Consider the following 15966-nt stretch of genomic DNA (forward strand, 5'->3'; position numbering starts at 1 on the left):
TGTCATTTGTCCTTCTATGGGTTTGATCACTTGACTACGGGAATGTCTACCGTATTTCTCCATTAAATACATACCTTTGCCCCTTTATAAGTAATAAACAATCTGTTATTTTTAAAAATTATGTAAATATTATGATCGCCAACCTTTTACACAAGGGCCTTAGCATCCAGTGATGATTCTAAATTATAATTCTTTAATTATTACTGTAGTGGTTGCAAAATAGTAATTTTTTATTTCTAAAATTTCTCTTATTAGTTTTATGATTAGTAACTATATATTAGTTATTTAGAGTCACACATGGTCAGCTCTGAGGCTTTTTAGAAGTCCCCAGTAAAAGCTTTCTGACCCTGGTTACCTCTTCATACCAGATGGCTTCAGCCATTTGGATCATCTTTCTCACCTTCCCAATGCCTCCCAAACATGTCCTGCTTTGCCCTTCCTCATCTCTAATTCAGAAATCCATGCAGAAGCATCATCCATCTCCCTCACTTGAGTACCAAGAACAGAAACCTGGCTAGTCTTCTGCCTTTGCCATTTAGTACCTATGCGATATTAGGCTGGTCACATAACTCTGAATCAACTGCAATTTTCTACCACTCAATGTTATAAGAATTAAATAAAAACACAACATTTAAATTCATATCTGGCACAAAACAGGTGCATATAATTTGATACTATATAAGTCTACTTCCCTCCATTCCTCCCAAACACCCTACTATCTCTATCAATGAAGAGAGATGTTTCTAAAGACAGATGTGATCAAATAATATTCCTGCTAAAACTTTTCCTGGCTTCCTATTGCCGATAGATAGAGCCGCAACTCCTTAGTTGGGTGTCAAGGCCCTTTAAAATCTGCCCACAAGATTGACTGCCTGTCTGGAGTCATCTCTGGCCACTTGCTTCATAAGATCCCATTTCCAGATACATCTAACTTCACCTTATTCCCCAATTCTCTTCCATACACGTTTCCTCCACCTGGAAAACCTTTCCTCCCTCCATTTCCATTTGGCAAACTCTGATTCCTCCTTTGAGATTGGGCTCAGAAGCACATCCACAGGGCAGCTCATGCTCCCAGCAGAGGTGTCTCCGGTGTCTGTGCACCCATGGCAACTGGCTCCACAAGTCTACTACAGGGAGTCAGAGGGGGATCTGAGGGTTACACTGTCTATTTCACAGCTTCTGGATGCCCAGAGGGAGAAGGCGCTTGTCTTATACTTTGTGCGTCCTCAAAATTTACCTGTATGCCCACATAAGGCAGGTTCTCTAGAAACGTTTGCTCAGGAAATAAGCAACCTTCTTGACTATCAAATGAAATCACATCAACAATCTGCCTGTCTCACATTCTGGGAAAGTGGTGTCTTCCTTTTAGTAAGAAAGCCTTTCAAAAGGCTAGCGTTGATAAAATAATGTAAAAATTCATACATCAAATGTTAAATATAAGGAGACATGAATAACAAATGCATAGACAGCACCATCAGAAGTATGTAAAAAATGCATAGATAAGGAACTAATACACTGAATTGTTAATAGTAGATAGGGTCATGAGTGGTTTTTTAAACCTTCTTCTTTTTGTAGTCTTTCAATATATCTACAAAGAACGTATAGTTTATTTAAAATGAAAACTTCACTTAATGACAGAAATTATTTAGTACATTGCTATCTTTACTGAAAAAGGAAAAGAATAGTAGCAATGAGAGAAAAGGAAAAGCAAAGAATAGATTTAGGATGTGAAAGGTTACTGGAAAGTATATCCAAGAAGTAGCAAAACAAAGAATTGAGAACAAACGAAAAGGAAATTTTTAATAACAATCAGAAACTGGAAGACAAGCAGAAAATTATGCAAAATCAAGCACTGACAATTTAAGTTGCACACCATCCAACAGGATGGCAGAAGGTTATTTTGGTAATGGAACACAAGCCATATCCTGAAATACTGATAAGGTTAGTAGGAGCTAATCAGAATATCAAACTTTGTCAGTGTGGAAGACACCTGGAATACTCTGCTACCCAGGAAAGTAAGAAAGAACTGAAGAAGGCCGTAACATCCTAAAGAGCAATGAGTCTGTTGCCTTTTAAGACTGAACTTGTGCCAGCATAGGGACCTGTTAGGCTGATGGTTGTGACATTACAGCTCAGCAGCAAGTCAAAGGAGGTGGTTTCATCTTTCGAATCTGTGCATTGCAGAAAAGCTGACAGTGGCAGAGAAGAATATGAAGGCTGTTCTGCTGTTGCATTTGTATTATATTGTTCCACTGAGCGATCAACCTCAGATGCCTCCCAGACATAACCCTGTCCAAAAGTGGGCTGTGTTCACTTACGTCTGAGGCAAAAATTAAAACAAAACAAAACAAAGCAAAACATGTTTTTCAAGTTCAAGAGAATCATTTCACTGAAAACTCCATATTGGATTAATGCACTAGCCAGCTGAGTATCCCTGTCTTAATGTAATCTCTCTCTTCTCAAAGCTTTTCAAATCTAAGGTCACCATGGAGACCACAAAACACACCCAAACATGCATCTCATTTTACTGTTTAGTCACTATTAGATTAACTCATCTGATTATTAAAATGAGAGTCGAAAACAGTGTAAGTTATTTCTTCTCTTCTATTAGCATTAGGCTGCCTGTTTATCTGTTTTTGTTTTTTTTTTTTTTAATTTTAAGGAGTTTGTTAAAACAAGAAAAACCTTACCGACAGGAAGCTTAGAACACCAAAGAATTCTCAAATATTCTGCCCCTTTTCTAAAAACACCAGTATCATAAACAGTTGTAACAAGATGAGAAGAGGTTGTTTTCATGATGGAACACATGGTCTTCGGAGCTATGATGAGAGTAACATGGGCTAATCAAGGTATCAAAAACTTGCCAGCCTCCAGTGTAAGCCACGCACATGTATACCACCATGGGATATACCAGAAATGTGCAATCTAGAAACTGAACACATCCACTTCCTTTTTAACTTCCTTTTCCCAGGGGCTTATTATTATTGCAGAAACATTTATGAGAAGCTCACTTTTCCTCACAAACTGATCATCTCAAAGGATGATTATTTCTCTGAGCGATTACATTTTGTGAAGCGTATACTGCCATCGAGTGAATGAACAGTAAGACCAATTTTTAGAATCACTACTGTATACTTGTTGGAACATTTTTCTTAGAAGCTGCATATTTTGAGTACTGGCATTAAGGGAAGCATTAAGTACACTAATTATGGGTTTTAATGGCATAGTGAAAGCTTAAGTTCATATGACTGTATTAAACAGGAAGTCATATTCTAAAGCTCAGCTCTCCCCCCTTACAGTTTAGTGATGACTGAGTAACCATCAGAGTATCCACCAAGTGACAGGCCTTAATTGGTGTCTCAAATCATGGAATATCCAATTCTGGAAGCATTGTGCTTACTGTGTCTTGTCTCCGGGCCTTCTCATCCATATCCACAGCTTTAACCGCCATCCAGAATATGATGATTCACAAATACTTATTTTCCAGCCCTGATATCTCCCTCAGCTTTAGACTATATTGCTAACTATCCTCAACACCACCACTTAGACATCTCACAGATACTTTAAACTCTGTGTTTAATCCAAGTCATTAACTCTCATTTCCTCTATACCATGTCATTATACCAGTGGTAAAATCCAGTCCTTGAAATCTTTCCCTATTCTCATTCCCTGCATGAAATCTACTATCAAGTTGTATTGATTTGGTCTCTTAAATATTGCTCAAGTCTGTTTCTTCCTTTCCATCCATCCTTAGGGCCAGTAGCTTAGCTTGAGGCCCTTATTACAGCATTTTACACATTTACTACATAAGTTACAAATTTAAACTAACAGATTCTAAGGTGTTTTCCACAAAGGTAGGAACTATATTTACCTTACTCATGCCTCATACTCTAGCACCCAAAGCACAGTAGGTCCTTAATGTATGTTTGTTAAGTCAGTTCTCACTGGATGAATAAGAGTCTAGGGATTGAAGCATGATGACAATACCAAGTCCTCTTCTTACTCCTGTATAGCACGTTATACTGACACAGCCCCTAGAAACTGTCTCCTTTCATACCTATAACTCCTTAAGACAGATTTCAAAAAGCATCATTAGCTCTGCTTTGCCATTTAGGGAGGGAACTGAGGCTCTGAAAAGTTAAATGACTTGCCGAATGCTAGTAAGTGGTTGTGTAAGACTGTCTTAACCTTGACTTCAGTGTTCCTTTTACTATTAGGTAAATTTGTATTTTTACAGGGGCAATAAGTTCCCTCTCTGTACAATGGTTCAGAGACAGATTGAAGATTCAGTGGCGATGATGTTCAGACATCAAACGGAACTTTGGCCTGAGTAACTTTTAATAAGGTTCCTCTCACTTCTGATTCCCTTAGCCCTAGGTATGATTCTAAAGTAAGCAAAGTTGTCCTCTGAGGCTTCTCTCCAGTGTCACCCTTTTCTCTCTTCAGATACTCGTTCTCAGTGGAGGATTCTAGCCCTTGCCTGACCACTTAATTTCTTAAGCTTGATCTGCCATCCAAGAGGCAGCACCAAGCCTTGGAAGCCTTTCCCAATTCTTGTGCCTAGCTTCAGAAATCTTTCTGTTCCACCTGGCAAGTGTTCTGTTAACAAGCTTAAATTGAATCTAATTAAGTCTGCAGAGCCAACTTTCTATTCAGAGGAAACATAGAGTGACACAAGTCACTTGACACCACAAACAAACAAACGGATAAATCCAGAAAGTGGGATATCCTATAGGACAATTAATCTAATGTCTACAGGCTACTGGCAGAGGGGAAAGGAAGAAAGGACTGCTCTAGAATTATCGACTTAAAAGACAGAACAAGTAAATGTAATATAAAGATTTTGGACCCTAATTTATACAAACCAACTGTAAAAAAAGGAAAAGCATTTTAAGACAATCAAGATATTCCATCAATTTGTAATTGCTGATATCACAGAATTACTATTAATTTTGTTGAACACCAATAGCATTATGATTTTGTACTAAAATGTCCACAGTTTTTAGATGCATACTAAAGTATGTGGAGGTGAAATGACATTACCTGGGAGTTGCTTTAAATACTTCAAAAAGAAAAAAGAGAGGAAACAAATGTCGCAAATCCTGATAATTATTGAATCTGAGTGTTGGGTTTTTGGGAGTTCCTTATACCAGTTGGGATACATGTGAAAATTTTCAGAATAAAAAAGTGTTTTCTAAATCCTTTCTTCCAAGAGTCTTATTCTACAAAATAAGCAATTAGATTTAATGAGTTTTAACGAGTACTTTTTTCTAAGGTGTGCTAATATTTCACCTCCTACTGTTTAAGATTCTAGTTTCCAGAAGCTCCTCATAGAATGATGGCCCTAGTTGGGATTTCTGGCAACACAATAAATGAGCAACATGCTTGAGTTTGGCTTTTGTGCACAGTTCCCGCTGCTGCTTCTGTGTTTACAAAGAAAACTCACAAGCTATTCTTAGGCAAAGAATCTTGGTTAGATATGTTGATGACTCAAGCTGACTCTGTAAGAACCCATGGCTCACCAAGTATGGGCTTGCCAGCAACTGGTGGAGCTACAGTAGTCCTCAAGAAGAAACAAGTTTAGAACCACAGTAGGGAGAAAGGCTACATGGTACGGCCCCTCAATACTGGATCCATCTTCAACACGTGCTTGGCCAGAACCTACATCCACCTACCCCTTGGTAGCAAAATTTCTCAATGCACAGACATTTTAAGGAGTTGAATTAAACTTAGGTGAATATCCTAAACTGTCAGTTTACTGCTGAGAACATGCTGCTTATCAAGCCAGGCTCCCAGCAAGAGTCCACATCCTTGGATTTTCAATGACAACAAGATATTCCCTATAACCCAGGAGCTACAGGTGAGTGCTTGAGAGCTTTTGCAGACAATAAAAACAATGTGAAGCTGGCTTCTTTGGAAGGGCAAAAGAAACCGCAAGAAGGAGAGTGCAGGGAGGCAGGATGGCTGATAGAGAAGAGTGGAATGTTGAGAACATTCCTTTTGTATGACAGCTTTTCTGGAGCTAAGGAAGTAGTGTATAGCCAAAAAAAAAAAAAAGAAAAAAGTTAAGTAAGAAATGAGTTATCTCTGTAGGCACATACGTAAGTTTAGGAAAGAAAGGAGTCACAGGAGACACACAAATTAAAGAGATCCAAAATTGCATATGATCAAATTAAAAATCCAGAGTGAATTTTTCAGCTCTCTTTCCAAAGGTGCTATCGAAGAGAACATCTCTTCTGGGAGGAACAGAAGTACAAAGCAATGAGACTGAAAGTGTTTGGCTATTTCACCCACACAGGTGTAATGCAAAGAAATGATCTCAAATACATCAGAAAATATACTATATTTTCTCCCACCAAAAATCAAGGAGAGAAATTAGCCGCTTTTAAAAAAATGCATTAAAGAGCTTTAATGTACATAAATATTTTAACAATACAATCTTCTGCTAGTTATTTCATAGAGTTCCAATGATCACCCTAGTTAAAAATTCTTCCAAGGTAAAAGTTAGGAGGTGAAGAGGGTCATGTGAATCTGATGGAAAGGTAGAGATAATAAGAGAGGAATAAAGTTTATTTTTAAAAAGACTTCTTTGTTACTAGAGAAAAATCAATAATGCAAATACATTACCCCAGAGAAAAGTGATCTTATTTGGCTTGGTTGAGGACTGCAAGGAGATAGGAATACTTTCTCTTCCTGGCTCTGCTGTAGGGATTAATAGAAGGAAAATGGAAAAAATATCACTTGAAATTGAGCTCTCCCTCTGAGAGACAGGAAGCATATAAAAGCTTCTGGATGCGTGTCAAAGAAATGAGTGATATTTTAAAAATTTGGCAGGAAACCAAGGAACTACACAAAGCTTAACTGCTTCCAACACATAAACTAGACCACATATTTCCTCAGTTGGGAGGCACTGGCAGGGCTTAGAGATTCTGGGAAGGGTGGGGCTGCCTGGCCATATCATTTAGTAACATTCTCAGATGGAGGAGGGACTCCACTGTATTCTGGAGAAATGTTTTCCTGCAACCTCACTCAAAGAACCCCAGGGCAAGACGAGAAACAAACAGAAAGGGAAATTACAGCAAGGAATAGTTTACCTTCGGAGAACAGTTGAAATGCATACCAGGTACTGGGAGTGTAGTTACATACATTGTAATACACCGATACAGGTACAGCGTGCCAACTATGCAGAAAAATCTTCTGCTAATAATAGACCTAGAAAAAGGGAAAAACAGGGCAGATTCTCAGTCAAGAAATTCTGTAGGTTCATTTACTTTAATTTTTCAATGACTCAATAAAAACAAACCCCAGAAACTACTTGAGAGCTTAAAACCAGAATGTTCTAACTATGGCTAATACCAGATTAAGAAAAATATTTTGAGAACAACGTTGTGGTGCTTTTTTAAAAAATATGTTAACTAGACAAAAGCATTTAAACCAGTTTATATTGCTATTAATTAGGCTTCATGAGGCCTTCAACCTGAGTTGAGGTTCAACTGTTGGACATACAAGTGGAGCCCACTGTGATTGGTCAGAACCCACTTAGTATGTGTGGTTAAACATTTAGACAGTATCTTTTCTGTCATCAAAGGAAGATCTTCAGAAAATCAGAATGATATTAGAATGAGAATTTAAAATTTTATGCCATTTAATGGGTCAAAGATATTAAACAATTTTAGTTGTACATCCCAGAAACTGATTCTCTGAGGCAACATGATACCAAGAAAGAACCTATGGAAAAACAGCGTTCAACCTCATCCCATTCCCCGACTACCACTGCAGCTTGGGATGCATGATTTACTTCTCTGAATCTCAACTTCCTAAGAAGTAAAATAGGGATAACATTAGAAATAATGTGTGAAAAATTCCTACCATATAGTAGGCACAAATGGTAGGTATCAAAAGTATAGATTAAGTGGATGAATACAAATATAAGCAAGAATTAGAAATAGTTTTATTAGTTATTAGGTTCTAACAAAATTATTTGATATATACATGTAGGTATGTATCTATTTATATACATATACGTGTATATTGAGTTAGATAACTTCTCCTAATATAAAATTCCACGTAAGTTTGTACAACTTAACCTCATTAAAGTTTGGTGTATTCTTGAACAAGAACATTCTTTCCCTCTCTACCTCTCTCTTGTAGTACCACAGGCCAGAGTCTTGGGGGTAACCCTGTGGGTCTCCTCTTCCTTAACCTTGAGGAGTTCAGATTTTCCTAAACAAGGAAAATTTAGAATCAGTGGGCAGGTGTTCCTCTTGGGATCTTGGCCATTCAATCATTGTAATCATATAGTGTAGCTCTAGTTTTATGCAGGATGGGCATGCCTACTGAGCTGTGGCAGCCAGAGGAAAATTTGTTTCATGTATATTTTGTTTTAACAAGAGAAACAAAGATATGTCACTCGTGTGATTAAAAATTAATTTTTAAAAACCATACAATTATATTAGCATTTTATCCACATCTGCACAGCCTATGTATATTACTTAGGTTTTATGAGTAGAATTTGGGTGTTGGTCTCTTTACCTAGATTTGAGAAACTGGGTCAGAATTATTTATGATAGAAGCCATCTTTGCTTATTTTCTCTCAGTCAAGCTGCATATGCCTCCTCCAAAGACATGAATTTATTCAGCATAAAGCTGTCTTGGCAATCTATATGCCTCTAATTTCAAGTAAAATAAAAAGCACAATTAAATAATATAAAGAGGGACAATACTAGAGAAGAATACCAGCCTATAAATTTCTTTGCCAAGAACACTAAAAAAGAAATATCAAAGTAAATTTTACATTGTAAGACATAATGGTCATCTTTCTTTAAAAGCAAACGCCCTCCTTAGCCATCCTGCTCAAGTGAACAGAAATAATTCTCAATTTCACTTGAACTGTACAAGAAACACTTAAGTCAGCACACTTTCAAGTCTAGATCTGCTGAACTCTTCAGAGGAAGAAAAACAAAATTATTGCTTTTGCTAAAGATTACTATCTTAAAATCACTTTGCCTGATTATTTTCTGGCACACAAAAGGTACACATACACACACACACACCACCCCAATAACTATTTCCATATTTCAAACTTGAGTTACATGTGAGTACCAATGGAAGTGATTTCAGAATTATCTAAAAATCTAAGAATGAGGTATAAAAAGATGAGAAAAGACAAATACATAAAATTGTTTTAATTAAAATATTGAAGGTTCAGTCACATTTACTGTTTGACTTAAAGTGAAAGAGTCAAATGACTTTGAAAACTGAAATGTGACATTTCCGTGTGAAATTGTCAATGTTAACAACAAGGTGACAAGTGAGAAGTGGTTGTTTTTAAGAATTTTCTGCTCTTCGGCGTTTAATCTTTTTGAAATTAAGCTTAGAATGTCTTTGGTGTATAATGTTAAACAAGGATTTTCTACAACAAACTTTAATAGAGTATAAAAGTGTTTCAAGAAATTGTATGCACTTCTGGGCATTCACTTCCCTAATCAAAGAATTTCATACACTTAGAATTCTTATTTACTTAAAGGTTTAAAAGTTCTAGATGTGCTTTACAAAAACTCACAAAAGAAATGTTAATGAAATATTGCTAGAAATTGGGCAGATGCCAACAAGAAGATGCATGGTACAATTTTCAAAATCACAATGGTGTTCCCCTTACATGGGATACACCTCTCCTTTCACATTCAAAGGAAGCCAGTTTCCCATCAGCACACACTTGGCAAGGACTATCATCTCAGAGACTTGTGTTTGGTCACGTTTATCTATTTTTCTCCCAGGTGTTAGAGCACCAGGCTCATTATTACTTTTTCTGAGAAAAAAGGAAAATGTATCTGTTCAATTTGATTATAAGGAAATATGAAAAAAAAGTGTTAACATTTTATAGATCATTATTAAGACTTACTAGAATAGCATGTTATGTCAAGTACATGCTAGTATTTTATTAAGCTTTTTTATATTCGTAATTTTTTAAAAAATTGCTCAGAACTTGACTAAATACTACCAGCACTAGTGTTTTTGACATTTGGTACAATGATCTAAAATTCTGAAGAAAGGTCAGGCATGGTGGCTTACGCCTGTAATCCCAGCACTTTGGGAGGCTGAGGCAGGTGGATCACTTGAGCCCAGGAGTTCAAGACCAGCCTGGAAAACATGGCACAACCATGCCTCTATTTAAAAAAAAAAAAAAAATTAGCTGGACATGGTGGCATGTGCCTGTAGTTCCAGCTACTCCAGAGGCTGCAATGGGAGGATCACTGGAGCCTGGGAGTTAGAGGCTATAGTGAGTTATGACTGTGCCACTGCACTCCAGTCTGGGTGACAGAGTAAGACCTGTCTGTAAATAAATAAATAAATGAAAAGTGGTTAAAAAAAAATTACTATAGTGCAAAGTAAAATTAAAATACTAGAAAAAGTTTGTTTTCCCATGAGTTGTCTCTTTCAACTAATCCACAGTAGGAAGACATACACAACTCTTTCAATGCCTAGACCTGGCCTCCTAGCTCTTTCTGGAAGCTATTAGCTTTTAGAGATAAATAGGACTTGACAACGGTACAGTGGAACTAAGCAACAATTCAAAACTAAGAGGCAATACACAAGGGAGAGCACGTGTAACTAACACAGAATTGGGAGAATCGAATCTCTGGAGCAGTCATGGAAGAGTAATGATTCAGGTCTCTGATTAGTGATTCCAGTTGTAAAACATGAACGGACAGATAATGCATTACTGAGCTGTATCTTTATATAGATGCTAGTTTTACCTTTAACAAAGGCTCACCTGGTGCCCTTGACCACCTCAATTAATTTCCTTAGAAATTAGCTTCCTCATCAGCAAAAGGAAGAAAAAGACATCACTTTCTTATGAATCAGAAAAATGGGTGACAAAAAAACTGGAAAGGCCATGAAATAGCACTAAGAATGAGCATCAGAATAGTCATATTTTTCTTAATATATAAGGTTGAAAATGAAATAATTTTGTTTAGAGCCAACGACCACACTACTAAAAAACAAAGTTTCTATTGCGGTATTTCCCCAGGCATGGTATTACCAACAGGAATTGTTTTGCCAAAATTCTCTTATATAACAAGCTCTGTGTCATCTACTTCTTAAAACCACCTGGCAATGCATGGATATGATCCTTATTTTACAGATGGGAAAAGTGAGGTTCAGAGTTTAAGCTGAAATATAAACAAAACAAAAATATTCAGGAAACTGCATCACATTGTGTAACATTGTGTAAGAAATCTCAATTTTGGGTATTTATAGCTGAGCCAACATCCTGTCCCATTTCAGCCACATTTCAAAATCTACTTAATGACTATATTAGTAAAGTACTGAAAAGAATTATTCTAGCACACATAGCTATCTAAAATTAAATGTGTCTATTTTTCATTATTTTTTGTAGTCTGTGCCCAGTTAGATTCTCTTATTACCACTTTCCTCATATGTTAAATCAGTCATTCTGAAATGTCGTCCATTTCTCAACACTCTATCTCACGTGAACATCCACAATGACCTTCTTTCTACCTGTTGTCCTTAACACCACTCTTGCCTCCTGCTATGGTCTGAATGCTTGTGACTCCTTCCCCTCAAATTCCTATGTTGAAACCTAATCACTAGTGATTAGATCACAAGGGCAGGGTCCTCAGGTCTGAATTAGTGCCCTTATAAAATAGACCATAGAGAGGTGGGCTCACCCTTCTGTGTGAGGACACAGGGAGAAAGCGCTATTTATGAACCAGGAAATTGGTCCTCACTAGATGCCAATCAGCCTGCACCTTGAGCTTGGACTTCCAGCACCCAGAACACTATAACTCACCCAGTCTACAATATTTTGTTATTGCAGCCTTAACAGACTAGGGTAGCTTCCTAAAATGCATTGTTTAGAACTGCCAGAATCATCTATTTTGAAACAGTTAAATAGGTATGTCCCTTAAAGCCTTCCAATGGTTATCAAACTCATTTTAATAAAACCCAAATCTTTTCCCAAGACTCTGAGGCCCTATATCTGGCCACCTCCCTCTAGCCTGCCCTCTGGCCACCCTCCCTATCATTCTCCAGGCTCTATCTCAGCCCAGTGCCCTTGGTGCTCTTTGAACACAGCTTGCAAAGTCCCTCCTGCCTTGAGTAGGATCTCTGTGCCAGCCATTCTCTCTGCCTGGATTCTGCCTTCTTCTGGGACACTTGCTTGTCACTGACACATTCCATTCAAATGTCATCTCTCAGAAAGGTCCCCTACTCTAAGGAAGCCCCTGATCCTCTCTATCCCATCCTCCTATTTTAATTTCTTTACAGCCCTCCTGAAAACATTCTGCACCCCTACATTCCCATGTTCTGTGGAAGCCAACTCCAAAGAAATTCTAAAATCTGTTTTCCTTAATTCCTCGCTACCAGCACCTGGATTCCCTGGATTGTGACAACTCCCCTCACAGGTTTCTTCAAATACCTTCAACATGACACCTCCTTTTATTTTGAAGTTTTGTTTCTTTTTTTTTTTTTGGTGAGACAGGATCTTGCTCTGTCATCCAGGCTGGAGTGTAGCGGCATGATCATGGCTCACTGCAGCCTCAATCTCCCAGGCTCAAGCAATCCTCCTGCCTCAGCCTCCCGAGTATCTGGGACCACAGGTGCAGGCCACCATGGCCAGCTAATTTTTTTTTAATTTTTCTGTAGAGACAGGGTCATTCCATATTGCCCAGGCTGGTCTTGCATTTCTGGGCTCAAATGATCCTCCTGCCTCTACCTCCTCTGTCTTCTCGTAGATGTGAATCCCACTGCCAGGGGCATAAAGAGCCACTCATTGTTCCCTAAACACAAACTCAATTTCTTGTTTTTGCCTGACAGTCTCTTTCTGTGGCCTCTCACATGATTATCTCTGCTATAATCCTATGCATCTACCTCATGGCTTCCAGATGTCCCCAACTGGAGAGAGCCACTTCATCCTCCCAATTCCTTCAAATTTTGTTTCTACTGTATGGTATTTTTTAATAGTGAGACAGGCATCACCATTACCAACAAAGGTAACGTCTCATCCCTTTGTGAGAAGACGCTCTTAAGAAGACCTGTGCTTTCTTGTCTTTTAGTTCCAGGGAGACTTATGATGGTACCGTAATACGACGGCAGTACCAGCAACACTATACAGCTTTGTGCTCTAGAGGTTTACTTCTTATTCTCTCTGAAGTCCTTTTCTACTTCTTCCTACAAATATTTGTTGCTTAAACCCTTTTATATATCTGCCAGAAATACTCTGCCCTGATGCTCACTGTCCCTTCACTCTGCATCCTTTCTGCATTCATATTTTAATTCAAAACACTTGCTGAGATTGCTCCATGATCCAACCAGAACTGCAAACCCCTAGAGATTGAGGCCTGTGAGTTCTGTATGCTTCTCTCTTCTTTCTAGTCTCATTGTCCTCTAAGGCCTTTCCACCTGTCACAGCCTCAGGTATCTCAATGGCTACAGACTCCATGAAGGAAAACCCAGGGCTTAATTCAGTACTTTAAAAGAGAAAATTCTAAGGAAATGTTAGTAAAACAAATGAAAGAACAAGACTAAACATGGTAGAACAAACAAAATAATCAAAATAAATGCTTGCCTGGGAGATTTAGAACTCATTTAATAATTCTTAGGTACCCAGGCCGGGCGCGGTGGCTCAAGCCTGTAATCCCAGCACTTTGGGAGGCCGAGACGGGCGGATCACGAGGTCAGGAGATCGAGACCATCCTGGCTAACACGGTGAAACCCCGTCTCTACTAAAAAATACAAAAAACTAGCCGGGCGAGGTGGCGGGTGGCCTGTAGTCCCAGCTACTCGGGAGGCTGAGGCAGGAGAATGGCGTAAACCCGGGAGGTGGAGCTTGCAGTGAGCTGAGATCCGGCCACTGTACTCCAGCCTGGGCGACAGAGCGAGACTCCGTCTCAAAAAAAAAAAAACAAAAAAAACAAATAATTCTTAGGTACCCATACAGGGTAGATGGCACAGTTCATGAATCCGGAAAATGAGACATACCTGTGCACCAGTCCAGAAATGTGTCTGTACGTACACTATGCGTTTTTGCTTTTTAAAATCCAACTCAAAGAAAATTCACACCTTTGCTATTAATTATTTTAACAACATTCCTGTTTAGCATATGCCATTATTCCATTTTACAGAAGGAGAAATTAACGTATGAAGAATTTAAGTACTAGCCTGGGGCCAGAGAGTAAGTCAATGAGAAAGTCACTACAAAACCTAGGTCTTTCTAGACTTTGAATCAGCTGCTCTTTTCGCTAATGAAATTAAAATGTTAATTCCAGAGTTATATACAGGTTGTAACAGGAAGTAAAGAAAAAAATGCTAACCTATAAGACATGAACAAAAACATCAATACTATCTACTTGAGACAATTATGTAGAATTAAAATCAAGTATCCTCCAGAAACTGCTAAATAAAACTGTAAATAAAAGGTGTTATATTTCTGTGTTGGTATTTTAGGCTATCAACAAAAATAATATATGTATATATGTGTACATATATGTGTGTATACATTAGTGTATATATGCATAGAATACAAATGTGTATATGCATACATGTGTGTTTGTGTGTGTGTGTATACACACCCAGATCTCTCCTCATTCCTTCCCATCATCAAAACTTATCCACCTTGAATCACATTGTTAGGGGCTTGCTTAGTCACAGCCAGCAGAACTGAACAATTAATGTTTACTCTTGGGCTAAGGGATTATCCTTAAAAGTAACACTTATTTTAACAGGGGGTTTCTGAAAACATAACAGACACATCACCAGCAGTCGCTAACATTTATTGAATTCTAGGCACAGTAACTAGCATGTGCAACACTTAACAAATTTTAGTGTCTATTAAAATTCACATAATGAATATACATGTGCTATTCTATGTATGGGAATGTGTTCTAGTGAAAGAGGCAGACAATACACAGGTAAAGAAATAAGTAAAACATAGAGCATGTTAGATAAGTGCTAAAGAGGAAAACCAAGTCTCATTAGGGGAAGGGAGGTTAGGATTGGGGGTTAAGTTGGTCAGAGAAGGTCTACCTCTGTATGATGGGTCAACCAGGAGGTTGTGGGAGAAAATTCCAGAGGCTTGTGTGTGTCAGTGTTTGTTGATCATCAAGGGAGTACAGGGCATGAGGCCATGAGGTCTGGGAGGACCTCTTAGGTCACCATATGAGGACACTGGCTTTAATGCCCTATGAGGTGGAAGAAGAGAAATGCACTTTGACTTACTCTGTCTGCCAAGTTAAAAGCCCATTAAAAGGAAGCAAGACCAGGTAATAACCTAGGTAAGAGATGAAGGTGGTTAGACCTATGGCAGCAATAGATAGAAGTGGTGAGGAAGGTCAGAGGATCACTTGAGCCCAGTAGTTCCAGGCTACAGTGAGCTGTAAGCTATGATCATGCCACTGCCCTCCACCCTGGGGGATGAAGTGAGATCTCATCTCAAAAACAAAACAAAACCCAACACATTTGGGCTGAGCACTGGAAGGAACAGAAATGCCACTGGTGGGCTTGGGAACCAGGAAGATGCCAAGTACTCTGTCAAGTGCTTTGTGCATATCATCTCGTTCAATCCTCAAAACAGCATTACAGAAACCATAATTCTCATTTTGTAGGTAAGGAAATAATGATACTACAATAATCAAGTAACTTGGCCAAAGTCACGTAGCCAGCAGGGATCTAAATCAAGAATGATCTTCCAGCGTAAGACTGAGGATAACCACACGCTTCACCACCACAGCCACGGCACTGACAGGCTGGTGGGACTGACAGGATGTGGTGACTTCTAAATCAGATCATGAGTAATTAGACAGACATCCATGATGGTTTGCTGAGAGGAGGAAAACAGACAATCCCTGGGCATGCTATAAAAGAGAAGGCCAAAATGACACCACTTAAAAATACACATGTACACACATTACTCATTTATGAGCACATGCAGAAGAATATCAAAAG

At 38.4% G+C, this 15966-nt stretch overlaps 1 protein-coding gene across 6 annotated transcripts in view; it reads right to left on the reverse strand.

The window, feature by feature from the left end:
• The window catches only part of SGMS1 (sphingomyelin synthase 1), a 316221-nt gene that overhangs the window by 14591 nt on the left and 285664 nt on the right, over nucleotides 1-15966 (reverse strand). For 5 of the 6 annotated variants that reach the window (XM_030940475.1, XM_030940476.1, XM_030940478.1 and 2 more), the window contains 2 exons: nucleotides 7095-7212; nucleotides 6628-6702 (listed from right to left, as the gene is read on the reverse strand). In XM_030940475.1, coding sequence (XP_030796335.1) covers nucleotides 6628-6702; nucleotides 7095-7212 — 193 coding nt within the window. The remainder of the gene's footprint in view (nucleotides 1-6627; nucleotides 6703-7094; nucleotides 7213-15966) is intronic. The other variant, XM_010379633.2, reaches the window with a different exon arrangement.

The sequence above is a fragment of the Rhinopithecus roxellana genome, chromosome 11, assembly GCF_007565055.1.
Source record: "Rhinopithecus roxellana isolate Shanxi Qingling chromosome 11, ASM756505v1, whole genome shotgun sequence".
Classification (NCBI taxonomy): Eukaryota; Metazoa; Chordata; class Mammalia; order Primates; family Cercopithecidae; genus Rhinopithecus; species Rhinopithecus roxellana.